Source organism: Sturnira hondurensis, unplaced genomic scaffold, assembly GCF_014824575.4.
Source record: "Sturnira hondurensis isolate 20B ecotype Veracruz unplaced genomic scaffold, ASM1482457v3 Scaffold0006437, whole genome shotgun sequence".
NCBI lineage: Eukaryota > Metazoa > Chordata > Mammalia > Chiroptera > Phyllostomidae > Sturnira > Sturnira hondurensis.
Window position 1 is genome coordinate 5,958,957 of NW_028079068.1, and position 20,683 is coordinate 5,979,639.

At 47.0% G+C, this 20,683-nt stretch overlaps 1 protein-coding gene across 1 annotated transcript in view; it reads right to left on the minus strand.

Annotated features, from left to right (window-relative positions):
• Nucleotides 1–20,683, minus strand: part of LRGUK (leucine rich repeats and guanylate kinase domain containing) — a 76,751-nt gene that overhangs the window by 47,677 nt on the left and 8,391 nt on the right. The window contains exons 3-6 of the mRNA XM_037049171.1: nucleotides 19,016–19,097; nucleotides 13,739–13,839; nucleotides 8,890–8,971; nucleotides 1,748–1,872 (exon numbers count right to left, since the gene is read on the minus strand). Coding sequence (XP_036905066.1) covers nucleotides 1,748–1,872; nucleotides 8,890–8,971; nucleotides 13,739–13,839; nucleotides 19,016–19,097 — 390 coding nt within the window. The remainder of the gene's footprint in view (nucleotides 1–1,747; nucleotides 1,873–8,889; nucleotides 8,972–13,738; nucleotides 13,840–19,015; nucleotides 19,098–20,683) is intronic.

A 20,683-nucleotide genomic window follows, 5' to 3' on the forward strand; every position in this document is an offset into this window, starting at 1 on the left:
CATGACCCATGGACAGTGGCGTGGGGACTGCCTGAGGGAGTGGGGGATACTGGGTGGAGGAGGACAAAAGGGGAAAAATTGGGACAACTGTAATAAAATAAGAAAATACAATTTAAAAAAAACTGTCGAAACAAATGTGCATCATTTTACTTTACGTGTTTTATTAACACACGCAAAAGAAAACCTTCCTCTTCTTGAAAAGAAATGACAGCCTACCCTGTACGTTCTAGTTCATCTTGGGTAGTGTGTGCAGGGATTGGGCAACATCTACCTAATCCATGTGTAGCAAAAAAATCAATCTTTTCTGCTTTGCCCCAAAGCTACCTGAGACCCGAAACTGGCAAGGTGGATTACTTCCTGACTGAAACGAACTTTTAGGACAAAAGTGCTACATGTTGGCATTCGTAATGAGGAGTTCGGCTCTCGGTCCAGTAAGCGCACCCCAGGTGTCTTTCTACGTACCAAGCTGCACCTGAAGCGAATGGGAACACCAGGATGGTCTGACACGGAAAGAAAAGGCTAAGCTTCCCACGGAACCGCACCTCCGCCCAGTGATCCTTCAGATTACCATAACTTTGCAATGTGATTTTAAAGCAATTCTGAAATGTGCAATCCAATTTATCAAGTTCATTTTCATTTATGCTTTGCTGATATGCTTTGGTGGACAGAAAACACGAAACCTCGGGGGGATGATGAAACCTCCCCATACCTCACATCCACTCCCAGTCTCAGGAACCAGTCCACTGCCCCCTCCTGACTCCCTGTAAGGGGTGAAGGCTCTTAAAAACGCACTTCAATCTCCAAGCTCGGGGGCGGGGGGAGAAGCTAACATACAGCCATCCATCAGCTTCTGTGGTTAAATAGGACAGGGGCAGTATATTGTGTATGTCATAACTCTGCAGAAACCCAAGATATTTCAAGCAACAGTCCAACACTCCGCAGTGGGAGAGCTCGCTTAGGAATTTAATAAGCTACCAGCCTCATGGTTCAAAATCCTCCTTGCCCACCTTGTGACAGATACCATAAAGAACAGCAGAGCCATCCAACGTTAAGAGGTAGGAGGAGGAAAAAATGGATGACCCAGCAAGAATAGTATCAGCCCCCAAAGCAGTGAGCCATGCTGTTATTTTTTAAAATGCGGTATATGGGACTCTTATGATCCCGCTGATTTTTTTTGTAAGTTATCTGTATTTTCATTGAGTCAGTCACATAGCAAGTTCTACATAGCTAAAAAAGAGTATTCTCTATGGGGAAAAAATAAACAAGTGTAAACACTCTGACTGGAACTGTCCCTTTATTGGTTGTTAGAAGGGGAACCTAGCATGTATCAATATGAAAGGAAGGCAAAAATTCAGCGTCCGGAGAACATCTTGGGGCTCATTTGAAAGGAAGAGTGTTAACAGCCACAAATACGATGCTTAAATATGCTTAAATGTTATTTCACCAATAAGACACTGTAAAATGTCTGAAATTGTTAAGAGTAAACCTCTCTCTGTGTGTAAAGAGTCAGTCTTTTGGAAAATTGAACTTGGATACCAAGTTAGAAAATCATTTGCCATTGGCATAAAATGTTGATCTCACACACCCGTACACACACGCGCCAGATATGGAATGGAGCGCCCTGAAGACAAGAACATATCAGTAAAGAATTCTCTCTCTGTCGAGCTGAACATTCATAAATAATCTTGTAACTCATACACTTACTAAAGCGTTGACTCTAAAGTGGGACGTTTGTTGGCGGACTCACCAGGCACAGTATTTTGATGGGCAACACGCCCAAGCCGCTGATCGTGACGACCTTGTTCCGGGCCAGGCTAAGGTGCGTCAGGCTGATGCACAGTTCCAGCCCACGGATCTCCTCTATCTCGTTGCCTGTGTGCCAGGACTCGGTTTAAGGAAAATGTTGTGAAAACATCTTAGAGAAAAAAACTTGGCGTTGAGTCAGACCGGAGCACAAACAGAGCAGTATTACATGCTAACACGGGATGATCAGTAAGTCCTGAGAGAGAGGTTTCATATGGAAGTTAATGCTAGCGCGACTTAGAATTGACTCTCTAAGGGCACACTGTGTATTTGTGCGTGTGCGCTCACATGTGCACCCAGAGAAGCTCACAGCTGCCTCCTCAGCCGTGGGCTTTGCGTTGGGTGCTGAGGCCTCCCTGGGCGTCAGCCTGGGAAGTGGCATCTGCCACATCGGGTGGCGCAGAGAAACCAGTGCCACCAGTGCCCTGACGCAGACAGGAAGAGCGCTCGCCCTTCAAAATAAAGGAAGCCACCACTCTGCTTTGATTTCCCCGTCCACTAAGTTTCTGTTTGTTGCTAAAGTTTTGACTTCTCTTCTGTGCTCTATCCTTGCAGGCACCCGAAACTGTAATGTCAAAGTCACCCCATTCACCTCATCTCTCTCTGTCCTCAAATCTCTTCGGCAAATGTCCGGGCTTTGATGCCCTTTCCCCACCAAAGCCCAGTTTTCCCTCCCAAGTCGCCTAAGGCACCACCACTTTCTTAGTGACTTGTAACCTTCAAGGCATCCGATCCCTTGCCCAAACCCACCTTTTTTTTTTTTTTTGCTTTAAAACGTGTCTTTAATTATTCTCTTTTCATGATGCCTCTGCCAACTTAACTAAGCTTTAGCACCGATGGGCACCTCTAACATCCTGTTCCCAAGTCACCTTACACACTGTAGTCGGGTTAATTTTTTCCAAAATATTGACTGCATATTAAGCTTCAATTAATCAATTCTCATAGGACAAATTCCAAATTTCTCACTCGAGAATTTAAGGCTCTTCACTCGAAGCAAAACCTATTTATTCAACTTCATCCCCCTCATAACCCAACGAGAACCCCCCAGGTCTGCCAGATGAGCGCCCTCAACGGCGCCGGAGCAAGCGGATAACCTTGTCACCACCCTCCTCCTCCTTTCCAACCCCTGCCTGTCCCTCGGCCTCAGTTCCAAATTCCGCCTTGGGTTTTCCTTTTTCCAGCCAACATCTTCAGTATTTATTTTCGATAAGACGACCTCATTTCCTTTTTTATTACTTTTTAATTACATAAGGAAGTACAAATGACAGCTTAGAAGAACATATTCACAACATACGTAGTAGACAAAGAGTAAAGAAGAGCCATGGACTAATGGGGGCGAAAAAGACAAAACCACCCTGTTGAGCCTTGGCTGGTGTGACTCAGTGGATTGAATGCGGGACTGGAAACCAAACAGTCGCTGGTTCGATTCCCAGCCAGGGCACATGCCTGGGTTATGGGCCAGGTCCCCAGTAGGGGGCATGTGAGAGGCAACCACACATTGATGTTTCTCTCCCTCTCTTTCTCTCTCCCTTCCCCTCTCTCTAAAATTAAATAAAATCTAAACAAACAAACAAACAAACAAACCCACCCAACACAACCCTGTTGAAAACAGAATGTGTTCAGGATATTTCTAGGAGGTTCCCCGAAGAGCAAATCTAAGTGGCTAATAGACAGGTGAAGAGACGCTTTACAGATTAAGACAAGGTGCCATTCTTCACCATCAGCTTAGCAAACACAAAAGGTTTGAACATTTCAAGGGTTTGAAAGAACAGACACGATGATACTACCGGGTGAGGATTCCTTACGTACGATAAGCCACTTCGGAGGTGACCTGGCCGGAGAGGTCACAGCAGCCCCTCCCCCTTCTTGGTATCCAATCCAGACTAAGCACTTCTTCCTTAAAGCCTTGTCTGTTCAGTTGCTAACCCCCTAGCTACCTGCTTCCACGTAGCGTAGAATCAACCACCAGGGAATCAGTTTCTCAAAGAGGAAGGAAGGGATTGAAAGCATCACAAAAACACCTATTTCGCCTCATAATTATTTATAGTTATCCTAATGCTACTATTTATAAGTTATGTGAGTTAACGTCTCTCTGCTCAGACACCAGGGTGCCATGAATGCCGGAAGTTAGATTGTGCAAAAAAACTAGAAAATGGGCGTGAATGAGCTGCACAAACCATAAGACACCTACAATACAGGGCACTGTTTCCTTACTGACTCAGAAGCGCGTGAGGCCAAGGGATCACAGCCTCTACCACTCAGCCAACAGCACGAAATGGAAGGTTCAAGGCCAGGATTGATTCTGAAAAGAACTCAGCTACAGAAAGAGGCAAGTTAGGACACTAGAAGCAATGCTGAGAAGATGTTGCCAGATGAACCCGAAATTTCTCGATTTTCCTCCTTGGTTCCATTCGGATTCAGTTTTATTGGGCAGAAACAGTTTTGCTTGCTGTCTATATGCATTTTCAAAACCACCGTCATAAACCTTCCAACCAGAATGGCTCTGCAAACGCACGTGCACGGTCACCGACACTGTGCTCCTTTCTGCTTCCATTTTCTCAGGTGATTGAAATCATCGTTCTGTTACTGAAACAGAGACCAGGTCTTTGCAGCTATGGACTGTAACAAGGGAGGCGGAAGGTGGGAAACAGGAGATAAACTCTCACACGGCCATAGGTGGAATACCCTCTGAGGAGGCCATCTTTGGCCAGACAAGCTTCAGATGGCCATCTGCCTGGGTTTGGCAACAGTCATTAGGTCCTGTTTCAGGAGCCCTCGAGTCCTGGTGGCTGCACTCCAGCTGAGTCGAAGACCTGGTGAATTACAACACAGTATACAGTGTCACGCGTGCGTGCGGGTGGGTGGCTGCGCCGGGAAGAAATCCCGTAGGGAGCAGGCAAAAACCAGAAAGCTGGAAAACAGGAGCCCTGGCACCATGGAGAGGTGATGGGAATTGAAAAGGAAGGCTTGTTGACTGCGTACACACCCATTTTCCAAGGCATTAGAGGCTAAACGTGGTCCCCTTGGTACACGCAGCGGCCTGGCTTCGACCAGAACAGCGAGGCTCATGTCACGGCATTAATGTTGCAGGGGCCAGAGAAATAAGGACGCGCCGCTTCAATCGTAACAGGGGCCTGGGCAGCTTCTGTCCCTGGCGATCTCAGCACAAGGCATAGGGATTGACTGAGCATTTCTATGGAGCAATACGTTCATTTCAGAAAAACTGTCATTTCCCAACTATTCACGCCCCCTATAGGTTTCCAGGTGTTTCAGGCCCCATAAATGAATGAGGTTCTTGAGGAGGTAGTAGGTTTTTTTGTCTGCTTTTTGTTTTGTTTTTTTACAGTGGCACAGCGGCTTCCTCCCTAGTGGCTCCCAAAAGTCCCCTCCTCCGTGACTGTTAGCAGTGGCAATGGTCAACATGCACGAAGTGGCCCGGACAGAGCTGAGTGCACAGCTTGCCTTCAGGAACGCCTTCACCTCCCCAAAGGCCCATTTTCTTATTTTAAGACCCTTTGTGAAATATTACTTGCCCTTCCCCCTGACATTATTCTTTCATGTTCTTTCTTAGGTCTTGGGACTTTTGGATAAGAAGAAATATAATCTGATAAGTCACTAAACTATTTCAGTGAATTAGCTTACTGGGTTAATCCTCTTAGATATATTTTAATTTTTAAAGGACACTCTCGGGAGGAAGAGACTCAAAGAATCCAGTATCATCCTATCGCATTCCAGCCCTGAAACTTTCTGTTCTGTGGCTAAATCTCTTCCCTGCAATTTTAGATCCTCGCCAGCAGCACGCAGGCAGGACTTCACAGCCAGGGAAAAGCCTGGCGATGTGTTTTTACACTTTGGTGGCGCTGTTAGCCGTTCACAGCACTTGAAATGAATTATTCACTAGCTCGGTATTCCCTCTTCCTCATTTGTCTCCGATGGAAAAATATGGTTTGGGTGTACAGAAAGCAGCTACTGCGAAATCCCGGAAATCTATCACGATTCTCTTAGTGGGGAGACCAGCCATGATGGCTTTCATCGAAACCAATCCTGAAAGATCTATATCACCTTGCCAGTGAAAAATGTTCTTCCCTATAGAAATGAAATTCTCTAAGAAATGAAACAGGCATACAGTTTAAATGGCGAAGAGGTAGCAGTAGTGATTGCTCAGGGAATTGCAAACTGGGGAAAACAATGGAATTCAAGAGACTGGTCTCAGTTCGACCATTTTCCGAATAATCTTGGACAGTTTGCTGAGTCTCCCTGAGGCTGGGGCTCCTCCTCCACAAACGCAGCAGCTAGTACTGGACGATCTCCAAAATCCTGTCTGGATTTAAAAACTCTATGAATCATTGTTAAATTTCATAATTCTATAATCATAAAAGAGACAACCAGTCAGAATTTACAGGTAAAGAATAAACCGCATCCTTTCTCAGGAATAAGTAAACTTACATACATTTGACAAAGTTCATCATCTCGCTATTTAGGATGATTATTAACTAATCATCAGTTATCCCCATATGAAAGGACAAAACGGACTAAAAATAAACGACAAAGTTCCTATCTTGGAGTTAATTCATTCTGATGTATTAATATGACCTACTACAACCACACTAACAGTATTACCGGCTTTAATAATGGATTTGCTTTTATTCAGTTATTTTTCTTTTTAAAACATATTTTATTTATTTATCTTTTAGAGAGGAAGGGAAGGAGAGGAGAGACATATCAATGTATGGTTGCCTCTCATGGGTCCCCTGCTGGGAACTGGCCTGCAACCCAGGCATGTGCCCTGACTGGGAATCGAACCACGATCCTCTAGTTCGCAGGCCCGCACTCAATCCACTGAGCTACACCAGCCAGGGCCCTGATTTGCTTTTAAATAGTTGTTCTGTGTTATTTATTTTCTGTGATAATTACTTTTATTTAACTTTATTTTAAAGAAAGGCACGCCTTTTCCCTCCGTAAGTAAAGATGTCATCTATGCCCCTAAGAAAAGCGTGAACAAATATAAAAAGTATGGAGAAGGCAGCAGTTAACTGTCTGATCCATCGGAGCAGGAAAGCATACCTTGCCAGGTGTCACAGAGAGGACTGACTAGTTTCCAGCCGAGGGTCTCAAAGCGAGGTCCTCAGATCAGCAATATCAGCACAACCTGGGCCCTGTTAGAAACACCCACAACCTCAGGTGCCGCCCCAGACCCACTCAGTGGGGCAGCAACAGGTGTTTCGACGAACCCTCCAGGACACGCTGATGCAGCTGACTTGTGATGCTGGGTAAATACTTGTTTTCAAAGAAATTAATTTCTCATTCTCAGGCCTTTAAATGTGTTCGCTGCCATAGGTACGCCATTGGCCCATGCATGGCCTGCTTTTTATTTACTTTTAAACATACGACAAACACTCCCCAAACCATCACCACCGGTCACCCCACCCCCAGCCCAGGAAGTGGAACGACAGCAGTGACTTGCCTCTCTCTCCTGTGTCTTCCTGGTGTCCCCCTCTCGGAGAACGCCGCTAGGCTCTTTGTCTATTTCCTGCCCCCTTTCCCCTGGTTTTATACCCGAGCCCTGTTTAGCCTGTTCAGATCTCTCCTCACTTCTGCGTGGGAACACACTCCATCCTTCTCACCATGGTGGAGTACGCTGTTGTGTATAAGTCCACCACAATTTATGCGTTCCTACACCCACGGGCACTGGGCCTGTTTCAGTTTTCTGCTATGACATGTGAAGCTGCTATGAGCATTAGTGTTTCTCACACATGCCTCCAGGCTCACACCTGCTAACCCGTCCAAATACAGGAAGGAAAGCTCTAGGTCATAGGGAACTTGGATGCTCAACTTCACAAGACGGTGGAACCAAAGTGGCTGAACCAGGGACAGACTGATAGAGGGCGGGATGGCAGCTTCTGGGGGGGGGGGGGTGGGGGGGTGAGGAGGTTGGGGGTGGAGGGATGGAACAAAAAGGAAAAAGGAATCACGGACAACAGTGTGGTGATTGCACCGGGGAGGGGAGAATAAGGGGGTTAAATGGTAACAGAAAAATACAATAAAAATTAAAATATAGAAATAAAAAAGATAAATTATCTTGGCAAAAAAAAAGTGGTTGAACCAATTTCATCCCCATACACAACATAAAGAGATCCTTTTAATCTACAGAGTTCCCGCACCCTTGGCGTTTTTAGATTTCTTAACTTTTGTCCACTGACCGTTCATTTGCACACCACAGTTCTAAAGGGCGTGGTGCTGTTCTAAGCGTTCCATCACACGTGAAGAACGATTTTTTCCTGCCTGCAGGCCAGCCTCATTTCAGGCATAATGCACATGCGCTGCTGCAACAGTCCCTGAACGGGAGGCGGGGCCAGTCCGTTGCTCCGCCCTGAACACCCTGGGGGGTGGGGCAGAGAGAAACTCCCTGAGAATGAGCGTGTGCGTCCTCCATCACCCAGAGGACTTCGGTCTCTGGTGTAACAGAGGAGACTGGAGCTCATTAAACGCGCAGATCCCCCAGGGAACCCCTTCGGCCCTGGAAGCTGGAGCACGCCCTCTTGGGAGCAGGGGCTGCGTGGTGGGAGCTGACTGCGGATCTGTTTCTGAACCTGACTGCAAATCAAAAGTTGGTTTTTTTAAATGAGAGCATATTTTAAGTACAATGGAGAAGCTTTCTATCTAAAGGGAGTTTAATATGAATGCTTTTGTAAAATAAATAATTACTGATTTTCCTAATGGCTGTGTCTGGATTTTCAGACACTGAATTGATATAAGATAAAGTGCATGTTTAAGTAAAGTTGAAAAGGAGTCAGTTCAAACAGAACTTATTTGGTTCTAATACTAAAAATAAGCCTACATTTATTAGAATGACTGTCTCGCTTAGCTTTTCAGAAATAAAATGCTCTTGATAAGCTTTTACGAAGTCTTATTCCTTTGTAAATAAAACATCTTTCTTCATTTGGGGATTATGAATTCTTAATTATTTTAACGAGTCACACATCTCTAGTAAATTGCTTATCTGGTCGTATTCCATGCCATCTGGTATACACACACTTACTAATGGGTCTATTAACCAGATTTTCCTCTTTACTTAGCAAAGGATACTGTCCAAAATTAGTGTCGTGAGAGCCTCGTACGCCGACAAATTGCCCATTTCAGAAATTTGGTTGCAGGAAAAATCAGCCTTCTGTGAGGAAAAAGAAGCAGTATGTCACACTTTATTTTTCAGTCATCTTAACCACAATAATTAAATGCGTATCGGAATGTGTTTCTGGGTGTAGAGTTTGAATTCTTCATCAAAAACACACAAAAGCTAAAATAGTCACCTCGGCTTCATCATTGTCTACCAGGGGCCATAGAGGTCCTGCCTAACTAACCCTTAACCTCTAACCTTAATGTCTCCCTGCGGCCAGAGCAGATGCCCGGACCCCAGTGTGGTGTGGACCACTCTGCCTGGTTCTAGGAATTGTAACTCTACCCCCTGTGGCTAAGGACCTCTGGAATGTGAGCCGCAGGAGACAAAGCTTGTCTCTGGTAGCAAATGCTGCCTCAGTTTCCTCCCTGCCCCCAAAGCATCCTTGGAAGTCCTTGGCTGGTACGACCCCTCAGAGGAGGGGCAACCTAGGCCAGACTCGACCGCGTGGGAGGCCACCATGGAAGGGCTGGGGGGGGGCTGCGACAAAGAAAGAGCAATGGATTCTCACCCCACCCCCCAGCTTTGACATAGCCCGAGTCCCCATGTCCTCTGGGAGAAGCACTTCCTGGCTCTAATCCTTTTGAGCCTGAATACCTGTTGGGGAGAGCTACAGCTCCTTGCCTTGCTAGAGCGAGTCCTGGGGAATAATCTGGCATCACAAAGCCTTCCTGATAAACCTGCGCAATCTGCTCTGCTAAGAGTGCTTTCATTCATAGGTTAGGGGTTTGATCAGGAACCCCTAACAGACTTTGTTCCTGACAGACTCTTACTCATACTAAGCCCTCAGATTTCTTTGAAATGTTATCTACTGTTTGATCCTTGCCGCCCTGTATTCCTGTGTATTACAACCCAATAAAAGCCCTTGGAGGAGGGGGCTCAACCCCTTTTTCCCCTGAGAAACTGGCCACTGCTCAAGGCCTTTTTCCTCTGGGAAAATGGCCACCTCTCCTCCCCAAGCAGGTCACATCATGTCTCAGTCATGTTTACTCTCATCCGTAGCACATGGGGGACTTGTGAGGAAAGTGGTTCCCGTACCAGTGCTCAGCTCCTCTCTCCGTCTCAGCCTTCGCTGTAAACTTTTCCTCATCTTCCTTCAGGACTGACCTCTGTTTCCCCTTCCCACCGTCTTCCAGATTCTCTAATGCCCAGCAAATTGTGCTCACTTAGTTTACATGCAGATCGCGTTTCTTTGCCTTTTCTATTTTTATCTCAACCAATTCTCCCTGTCACCCTCCTAATGCCAGAAAAATCTTCCTGATTCATCCCTCAGGTCATTGCTCTTCCACTTAACACCCTTCCTCAAAATGGGCTATTTCGGGAAAGCGTTTTCGGCAACATCAGTTGCTCCCACTTGAAAATATGAGATTAGAGAAATACAACATCAAGTAACTTTAATTATTCATCTACTGGCAAAACATACACAAAAAATGTTTTTTTTAAAGGAAAAAAATCCTTTTTTGAAACACTGCATTTATTTGCATTTTCCAGAAAACTAGGAAGCAGTTCTTTAAACCACCATTCTTATTGTCTTATACCCTTTAAAACAGTGATTCCACCCTCAAAAATGTACTACAATTATTTTGTCAATGCGGTAAATACTAAATACTTTAAATACTTAAAACTCGAAAAACTGAATTCTTGAAAAAGGAACAATGGACAACAACCCAAGCGGCAAGAGTAGAAGCCTGGTCAAGCCGCTCGCCACATGGCACGGGGGCTAGATCCACAGTCCATCCCACCAGCACGCGGGAACCACGTGAAGACCGGAAATGTGCCGACTAGCCAAGGTAAACGAATCAGAACAGGAAACCTCCCGCACGCACAGACTGCAGCTGTGCAAAAGGATCACGCTGAAGCAAGACGTCAGTCTGGCACGATGTTGGTGGAACGTCATGCTCCCTTTTTCCTCTACAGGATAGTGACAAACTAGGGTTTATGATGATCTGAGCTTACTGAAAACGGGCACTTTTTCAGCAGTGCCTTGCATGTCTAGCTCCCTGGCACCTGTTTCCCTGCGGCGTCTATCCGCCCACGTCCGTGAGGGCTGCGTGCGGGCAACTGAGCCCGCTGTGCACCTGGGAGACCTGCAAAGGGCAGGGCTGGCTCTGACCCCCGGGGGGTGTCCCATCGACTCCCAGAGCTTGTGGGAAGTACCCACCAAATGACCCGTGGAGCAAAAGCATTCTAGGAAACACGGAGGTGACAGGCAGGTGCCTGCTCATTAGGGCATGTGTGCTGTCTCTGGTTGGTGGCACAGGGCTCATAGGTAACAGAAAAGGGAGCAGAGCTTCCCAAGAGGGCGGGCCACTGCATGCAGCCCGCGTTACTGGGACACTATGGGCTGTGGGTCGCAGGTATCAGGTTCAGTTCCAACCATGCTGCCCCCCAGTAAAGGTTGTTAGATGCCTAACCTTCCTGTACCTCGGTGTCCTCCTCTGCAAAAGGGGACCCTTCCAGCCGCCTCATAGCTTTGTTGGGGGATGAAATGCGATGATGACGCACTGAGACCACCAGAGCCTCCGTCATTCCCCTCCCGGCTGCCCACGGAGCTCCGAGAGCCGCTCACCGGTGGTCTGACCCTGCTCCCCAGTTCCCGGGACATTCGCTGCTATCCTCCAGGGGCGCTAAGGATGGGGCATCTGCCACAATGACGGGTGCCTGTCATTACACATCAGTCCAAACCCCGTGCACGGATGTACCAAGAGGGAACTCTAACATAAACTGTGGACTTGGGGAGACAATGAGGTGTCGCTTAGATTCATCGACTCTAACAGAAGGACCACCCCTGTGGGGGCAGGACGACTGGGGTCTCTACACCTTCCTCTGAATTTCGCTGTGAACCTGAAATGTCTCTAAACAAACAAACAAGCAAACAAACAAACAAACGAAGCTGGGGTTATCTGATGTTTTGGTACATTTGTGGAGTGTCTGAGAGAGGGTGAGGTGAGGGTGTGGGTAACGGTGTGAAGGGGAGAAGCTCCAAGAAGTTCTTCCGGAGCAGAGGTCACGCCGTTGCCTGACCCCCCCCCCCCCCCCCCCCCGGGCCTAGGGCAGAGCACGAAAGCCAAGGAGGGGGATGGAGCAGCTGTGCCAATATAATTCCTGGTAACCCCCATCGCCAAGGCCCCACACTTCGCACAAACAGGCTCCCCAGGCGGCTTATCCGGACGGAGGAACGCCACCCTGGCAATCCCAGCGATTTCAAAGGGGGAAAAACCCACGGCTGATAAAGATGGAGTTATGTGAACAGAGAAAGGCAAACAAGAGGGCCTACCGGGTCCCGCCGGTAGTGGGAAGGGCAGATTCAGCATTTGTGCAAAGGCCGGCAGAGTACTTTGGATCTAAGTTAATTTGGTTTGTAAGTAAAACAAAACCAGAAGCTAATAAAAGGCAATAGTTGATGCCCATCCCTAAAAAACACTTCGAAATGAAATATTTTAATCCAGTACAGGCACACTAATTCCACGCTCTGTGGCACTGGGTCCCAAATCCATTAGTGCGTGTGAGCCCCCAAAGTGCTGCCCACTCTGGCTGCAGGGAGACCATGGGGAGACTGCGGGGCGACCTCGGGGTCCAGGCATCGGTGGTGTGACAACTCCCTGGGTGACTGTAGTGTGCGGGAAAGGTCTGGAAACCACTACCCCACACCCTCTCTGCTTACGTGTGGTCCCCAGACCTGTGGCAACAGCATCACCTGAATGACTGTTAAAAATCACCCTCTGGGACCCCCACCCCGGACCTCCTGGTCAGGATCTCATGCCCAGGAGAACCCCAGGTGACCTGCGTGCAGACTGCGGAGCCAGATGCAGCAGCCTGCAGCGGATCACGCTGCTCCACCCACCACCGCTCGGGAGAGGAGAGTTCAACTCCGCCCCGGAAGTGCGAAGCAACTGCGCAGGCGTGAGAGTGCAGACCTGAAAATCACGGCATCTCGAGAAAACTAAAGCCTGGATCCAAACGGAGGCAAAATCTGGGCCCCGGGGACACTGTTACAGATGTTCCACGTGTAAAATGATTCTGCTATGGCAAAAACATACAAATGAGACCTGGCATTTGAATGAGGGAGNAGGTCTGGAAACCACTACCCCACACCCTCTCTGCTTACGTGTGGTCCCCAGACCTGTGGCAACAGCCTCACCTGAATGACTGTTAAAAATCACCCTCCGGGACCCCAGGAGAACCCCAGGAGAACCCCAGGTGACCTGCGTGCAGACTGCGGAGCCGGATGCAGCAGCCTGCAGCGGAGCACGCTGCTCCGCCCACCACCGCTCCCGGAGAGGAGAGTTCAACTCCGCCCCGGAAGGGCGAAGCAACTGCGCAGGCGTGAGAGTGCAGACCTGAAAATCACTGTATCTTGAAAATCACTGTATCTTGAGAAAACTAAAGCCTGGATCCAAACGGAGGCAAAATCTGGGCCCCGGGGACACTGTTACAGATGTTCCACGTGTAAAATGATTCTGCTATGGCAAAAACATACAAATGAGACCTGGCATTTGAATGAGGGAGAGAGAACGGAAGGAAGCTGGTCCTTTGGTCTGAACACTAGTTTTAGCAAAGCTACCTAAAAAGATTACTCATGGACAGATCTCCCTTTTCCAAAATGAATGACGCATAGGCCCTCCTCACTTTTACTGCATTTCAGATACACTGTTTACCCCTCTTATTCTCCTTGAATTTCCCATTTTCATGCTGTTCTGCTTATGAACGTCCTTTTGCAAACCCGTTAACATGCGTAATTGGTGTACTGATAAGGTCTACCTTGAGGTTTTTGGGTGGCTTGAAATTGAAGAATGTAGTCAGTTTATTCTGAGAAGCATTAAGTTCTAGAAGATAAGGCATACAACTCACACAGGACAAATCTGGGGAGAAAAATAAATACACAGTAAGGTAAGCCAATACAATTAAAATTAGACTAAGTCATTAAAAGCAGCATATGTTACATGAGAACATTTTTAAAATTATGCTACACGCAAGCGCAGCTTATTTATTCCAGGTGAGTGAAATGAGGGGGGTGGGTGACACAAGCATGCACACGTGCAGTGAACTCTCCATTAGCCAGTAATTGGAACTTCCTCCCCGGGCCTCCGCCTTCCTCCCCCTTTTTCCAGACCAGCCACCTAATAAGTAGCAGGCCTCCTCTCTGTCCCAGCTCACTCCTAATAGTTCAATGCTTTAAAACTTGCCAGCCCTGAAGGAAAAGACAAGGAAGTAGGACCATAGGTAATCCTCTTGAAAATTAGCCCCTATGCCAGAAGGAGAAGAGAAAGAGCAAGAAATTAAACACTTATTCGAAAACATAATAAAGGAAAACTTCCCTAATGTGGCAAAGGAACTAGACATGCAAGTCCAGGAAGCTCAGAGAGTCCTAAAGAATTGGATCCCAGGAGAAACACGCCAAGGCATATCATCATTAAATTACCCCAGATTAAAGATAAGGAGAGAAATTTAAAAGCAGCAGGAGAAAAAAAAAAGAGAGTTACCTACAAAGGAGTTCTCATAAGACTATCAGCAGATTTCTCAGAAGAAACTTTACAGGCAAGAAGGGGCTGGAAAGATGTATTCAAAGTCATGAAAGGCAAAGACCTACATCCAAGATTGCTCTATCCAGCAAAGCTATCATTTAGAATGGAAGGGCAGGTAAAGTGCTTCCGATAAGGTCAAGTTAAAGGAGTTCATCATCACCAAGCCCTTATTATATGAAATGGTAAAGGGACTTATCTAAGAAAAAGATCAAAACTATGAACAATAAAATGACAACAAACTCACAATTATCAACAACCACACCTTAAAAAAACACCAACCAATAACAAACGAAGCAAACAACTAGAAGAAGAAGAGAATCACAGAAATGGAGATCACATGGAGGGTTATCAGTGGGAAGGGGTTGGGGAGAGAATGTGGGAAAAGTTACAGGGAATAAGAAGTAAAATTGGTAGGCACAAAATACGCAGGGGGAGGTTAAGAACAGTATAGGAAATGGAGAAGCCAAAGAACTTATATGTACAACCCCTGGACATGAACTAGGGTGGGGGCGGGGGTGGGTAATGCTGGAGGGAGAGAGGCTTTGGAGTGGAGGGGGATAAAGGGCAGAAAAAAATGGGACAAATGGAATAGTATAATCAATAAAATATACATTAAAAAAAGAGAAAATTAGCCCCTAAATAACTGAATTAGGTCTTTTCAGAAAGACTGAAAATGCCACAATTAGAGAACTTCCTTGGCTATAGACTAAATTTTGTTTTAGTTGGACTTAATCCTAAATCTCATTAATTCTTTGAAGCAATTTAAATCATTGCAATTATTTTACTTTGACTTTGGAGTGGCTCAAGTGTGTGTGGGGGTTTCACCTTTTTCCCAAGGACCACTGTGCTAATATTCTCTCCTAATAAAATTACACGTGAAACGAAAAACTCTGCCAGTTTAGAGCAGATGCGCTTCAGGACGGGGCGGGGGCAGGAGTCTGAAAAACGGCCCGGGAAGAATCGCAGGCTGAGGATGTACGCCCTGTCTCCACGGGCGACTTGTTTCTCCACCTGAAACTGGTACTAATGTCTCCCCCACTTCTCATGCTAGGTCACAGAACCCTTGGTTACAGTCGCTGAAGCCAGAAGGTCCCCGACATTGTAAACCATGCCCTTCTTCAGCCTGCCTTTTTAAATGCAGCTGTTCTAGGAGGGGCAGGCCATGGAGACCGGAAGCCCTTGCTGGGAACTGATGGGCTGCCTGTGAGCGGAAACCTAAAAAGAAACAGTCACTGTGTTACACGTTTTGCTTATTTGTCCATTCTGAGCTCAGCCCTGTGCCTGTCAGCAGTGATCTCAACGTTATTCATTTCCACCAGCCCCGCTACTCCCTTGGAGCTGACCTTTCTGGGGGCAGGTGAGGGCTGTACCATAGAAGACTGTCTTTAGGCAGCGGCCGTGGCGGCGGCAGCAGCTACCACTTAGGTGGAGATGAAGAGAGGACAAACACATTCCAAATTGTGCAGATGGCCAATGCTTTTAGGTCACTGACAAAAATTCATGGTCTGGGTTTGCGGAGCTTCTAACTTTCAGGCCCCTGAATTCCCTACTTGGTGTAGTGANTCTCAACGTTATTCATTTCCACCAGCCCGCTACTCCCTTGGAGCTGACCTTTCTGGGGGCAGGTGAGGGCTGTACCATAGAAGACTGTCTTTATGCAGTGGCCGTGGCGGCGGCAGCAGCTACCACTTAGGTGGAGATGAAGAGAGGACAAACACATTCCAAATTGTGCAGATGGCCAATGCTTTTAGGTCACTGACAAAAATTCATGGTCTGGGTTTGCGGAGCTTCTAACTTTCAGGCCCCTGAATTCCCTACTTGGTGTAGTGACCGCCTTGTCCACCAGATGGCAGAAGCACCTCGCGTCTACCTCCATGGTTCTCAAAGTGCGGTCCTGGACCAGCAGCATCCGCTTCCCGTGGGAACTGACTGGAAATGCAAATTCTCGACTCCCACCCGTGACCTGTGGCCTCTGAAGCTCTGCGGTCGGGGCACAGCCACCTGTGTTTTAACAGCCCCACCCTCACACCCCAGGTGATCCTGATGCCAAATGAGATTGGTCTCCGTGAGCTCATCAGCAACACAAAGAGAAAAATCTGCCCTGCCTCATAGACAGGAGATTCCCAAATACTTGATGAGTTAACAAAACAGGCCCCAGAAGACTGAAGCCTGCTCTGTAGAGGAAAGCTCCACTTGCACCTGTAAACTCCTCGCTCAAGTGGCAAGGGCGTGAAGCCACATCTCTGTCCCCTTCCCTAGCACTAGCATCAGTGAAGCCCCCTCTGCTCTGGAAAACCAACCTTGGAGGGGTGGGGTATGGAGGGAGCTCCTGCCAGTCACACTACAAAGCCTTTTTGAGGCTTTAATCCTGGAGAGGGGACAGGGCACTACAGATGAAGTAAAACAGGCCTTGGGCTAATAACTGTTGAACCCGACTCATCATGACACCAGTCTCTCTACTTGTTCCCAGGCCTGTAGTTGTGCATAATAACGTTTTATAAAGCCAGGGGGTAAAAGTCTTTCAAAGCAGTAATGTTTTGGCCTGATTGGTGTGACTGGGCTGGTTGGAGCATCGTCCCATAGCTGAAAGGTTGCTGGTGTGACCCCCAGTCCAGGTGCAGATGGGAGACAAAGGACCATTGTCGCTCTCTCTCTATCACACTGATGTTGCTCGCTCCCTTCCCCTTTCCCTAAAAAGCAGTGCAAAAAAATGTCCTCCGGTGAGGATAAAGAATAAAAACAGTAAAATTGTAAGAAAAATGATACTAGAATATTTCTTAGTCATTGGAATGAAAGTGGATTTTAATCATTGCAGTCATATGAGGTAAAAAAGAAAAAGAAAGAAAAAAAAACTTAAAATGAGCCGGAGAAGACCATATCACTAATATTTCATTGTTGTAAAAAAAACAAAACAAAACTAAAGAGAATAGAAAGACTATCCGTGAAGGAAGTAGGGAAGAAATAAGGATTTGCTTCCTTTCTTAGAAGTCCAAGAAAAGAAACTGTACACTTCAAGTAAGATCAGAAAATTAGAAACAAGGATTAAGCTTTCAAGAAAAGGTAACTGATTTTATCAAATGTGAACAAGGTGTCACAACAAATAGATTATCTGGAACTCCAAATGTCCAAGTTAAGAGTTTAAACAATCAACTAAATATACAGAGACAGCAAAAATAGAGGAAAAAATTAATTGTGAATCCCAGTACTCAGAATGAGGACAGAGGTACCTGGCCGGGATTAAAACGCGGCAGCCCGTGGCAGCCCCCACATCTCTCTCTTGCTTCTCTCTTGCTCCCCCCTTTGGAGGGAACAGACCCAGGGACGCCCCACTTTCCAGGTCAGACCACCCTCCGACCTCTCTTCCAGGCACCATCTTCGGAACCACCTCAGCCATCCTCGGCCTCCAAGACCAGCTGACACTGTGTTTTGACCGTAACTCCTTATTGCTGAACAACCGTGTGCTCCACCCAGGTGGAGGCTGCCGCCAACCGCCCAGCCAGCCGGCATCTGCAGGCCGCCCACACCTACCTCTGTCTGTGCTTCTATTTCCACCGGGACCAGGTGGCTCTGGGGGCCGTGGGGAAGAAGTGCCAGGGTGCTGAGTGTCTCTTAAAGATGCAAAACCAGCACAGTGGTTGCATTCTCTCCCTGAACATGCTGAAGCCATCCCAAGGTGAGTGGGGTGAAACTCAGGACGCCATGGAAGCCACTGTGGTCCTGGAGAAGAACCTGGACCTGGCCCTTCCGGACCTGCAGGCCCTGGGCTCTTCCCGCAAAGAACCTCAGCTCTGAGACTTCCTGCACAACCACGTCCTGCATGAGCCGGTAAAGCAAATCAAGAAGATGGACAACACCTGACTCAGCTCCACAGGCTGGCCGGTCCCCAAGGCTGGGTGCGTGTCTCTTCCAAAGGCTCCCCCTCAAGCACGACCAGGAGCCTTTGCAGCCCTGAGGCCTCTGAGGGGCTCCTCTGCATTTCCCTGGAATCTGGCTCCTGCCTGAGCCTCGCCCTGAAAGCCTTAAGCATCCTTTGAGCCGCCCTGGAGCCCTCTCCCACACACTGAGCCACGTGGAAACTAACACTTTCTGCAGCAAAATAAAATCCAACAAACGCTGAAGCCAATGCAAAATCAAGGAAAAATCCATGAAAGGAAAAAATCAAAATGAATTCAGCTATGCTGAATAACCTCACAGAGGGAAAGAAAGGGGAATCACCAAATATTCAGGGAGTAGGAGAGAAGCAATGGTCCATCTCCTAACAGGGAAACGCGGGCGTCTCAGCTGGTACGCTCAACCATCGCGCGGGGCTGCACGCCTGGTGACCCGACTCCTTCCGCTGTCATCAGCCATCGGAGCCTTGTGTACACGGAAGGCGTCGATGCGATATGTAAACTGAGCCACAGCAGCATTCGTAGCAAGTTCTGTAGCATTCAACTACATGACACACTGCAAAGCGTGAAGCGTTCAATGATTCCGTGATCCATCAATTGACTAGAGAGTGACGATGACACACCTGCAATTTTATTCACCGAGAGATCCAACTTGTGCAGGTGGACGTATCCGCAGAGGATGCTGATGTCGATTAAGTCCAGACCCTGCGAAAATAGAAGGTGAAAGACTTTAACGGTGTTGTAGCAGGTTAGCACGCAGCTTCCCACAGCATCTAGGAATAACGAGACCAGAGAAATCCAAAATTTCCTCCATAAAGATGGAGTCGAAGGGAGGGGGCAAAAGTGGAAGCCGACCCCGACTAGGACCTCACAACAGACTCTGTACCCCATTAAAAATGCATTCCTCCTGGCTGGTGTAGCTCAGTGGATTGAGCACGGGCCTGCGAACCAGAGGATCTCGGTTCGATTCCCAGTCAGGGCACATTCCTGGGTTGCTGGCCAGTTCCCGGCAGGGGCCATTTCCCAGCAGGGGATGCACAAGAGGCAACCATACATTGATGTTTCTCTTCCTCTGTCCTTCCCTTCCCCTCTAAAAATAACTAAATAAATAAATTTATTTTTAAATAAATAAATAAATTTATTTTTAAAAAAATGCATTCCTCTGAAGAAAATAATAGCTTGGAAAATGAGGGTTGTTAGTGAGAACAAATACCTCATGGAAAGGCAAATGAAAGCAGTGTCATGAAGCCCTTTAGAGGGTTTTTGTTTGTTTGCTTGTTTGTTTGTTTTTTTAATTAAAAACATGCAATAGCAATAAAGCCAAAGCCTTTATTAGGTTGAAGAAAAAGGAAAATCTCAGAATGTAAATGAAATGTTACAGGGAGTTCACACCTAATCAGGAGATCGTTAACACCACCCACAGTTTCGCGGGGATCATTTTCAAGTCTGTCCCACAATAATCTTATCTGATCAAACAACCTGAGAGATGCCCGCCCCCCCCACAGATGACCCCCCAATTTAGGGACCAGGAAAATGAGGTGCAGAGGTGTGTAAATAACCTAGAATCTCACAGCAGGTTAGCGATAGAGAAGCAGATGCAAGTCTCCTGATTGTTTTGGACATTCTTTTCATGGCGTGTTGCTCCCAGTGAATTTCCACAGAGGCTGGAGGGGCACTCGGTCCCTAGGAGCAGAGACTCACAGCACTGCTTTCTGTTGTGACGTCAAAGGCAGGACACGCCCAGCACTGAAGTGTCATTATGGGCAAGTTCTCAAATGTAACAATAACAGCATCGCAAAGAGGCCACTAGAACCATCATAAATAAATACTTACTGAAAACCTATTACGTACAAGGCATTGTGCTTTGCATGACGAGGAATATAGCAAGGAAATAGAGCCATATTGCACTCTTGAGAAAATTATGATTCCATTAGGAGAGAAGCTACACACACAAGTAATAAAAGAAAATAAAAAATAACAAGTAATGAAACTAAGACCTACAGGGGTGGGGGAACCACTAAACCAGGCCACCCTCCGAAAGTGTATTCAGTAACAGGTTATGAAAGCAAAGTAATGCAATGGGTAATATCTCAAATGGAAGAAGGTCAGTGGCAAAGTAAGTTAAGCTCCAGTCCATGTAGCTGAAATAAGATTTAAAGAATTGCTTTTTTTGGTAGATCAATTTAAGGCATAGCACTGCATACACAAGTGGAATATTGATCGGAAGCCTCTTGTGTGGGATGTATTGGCTGCCGGAGTTACCTCGCTCCCAAGCCCAGCATGGTGCAATT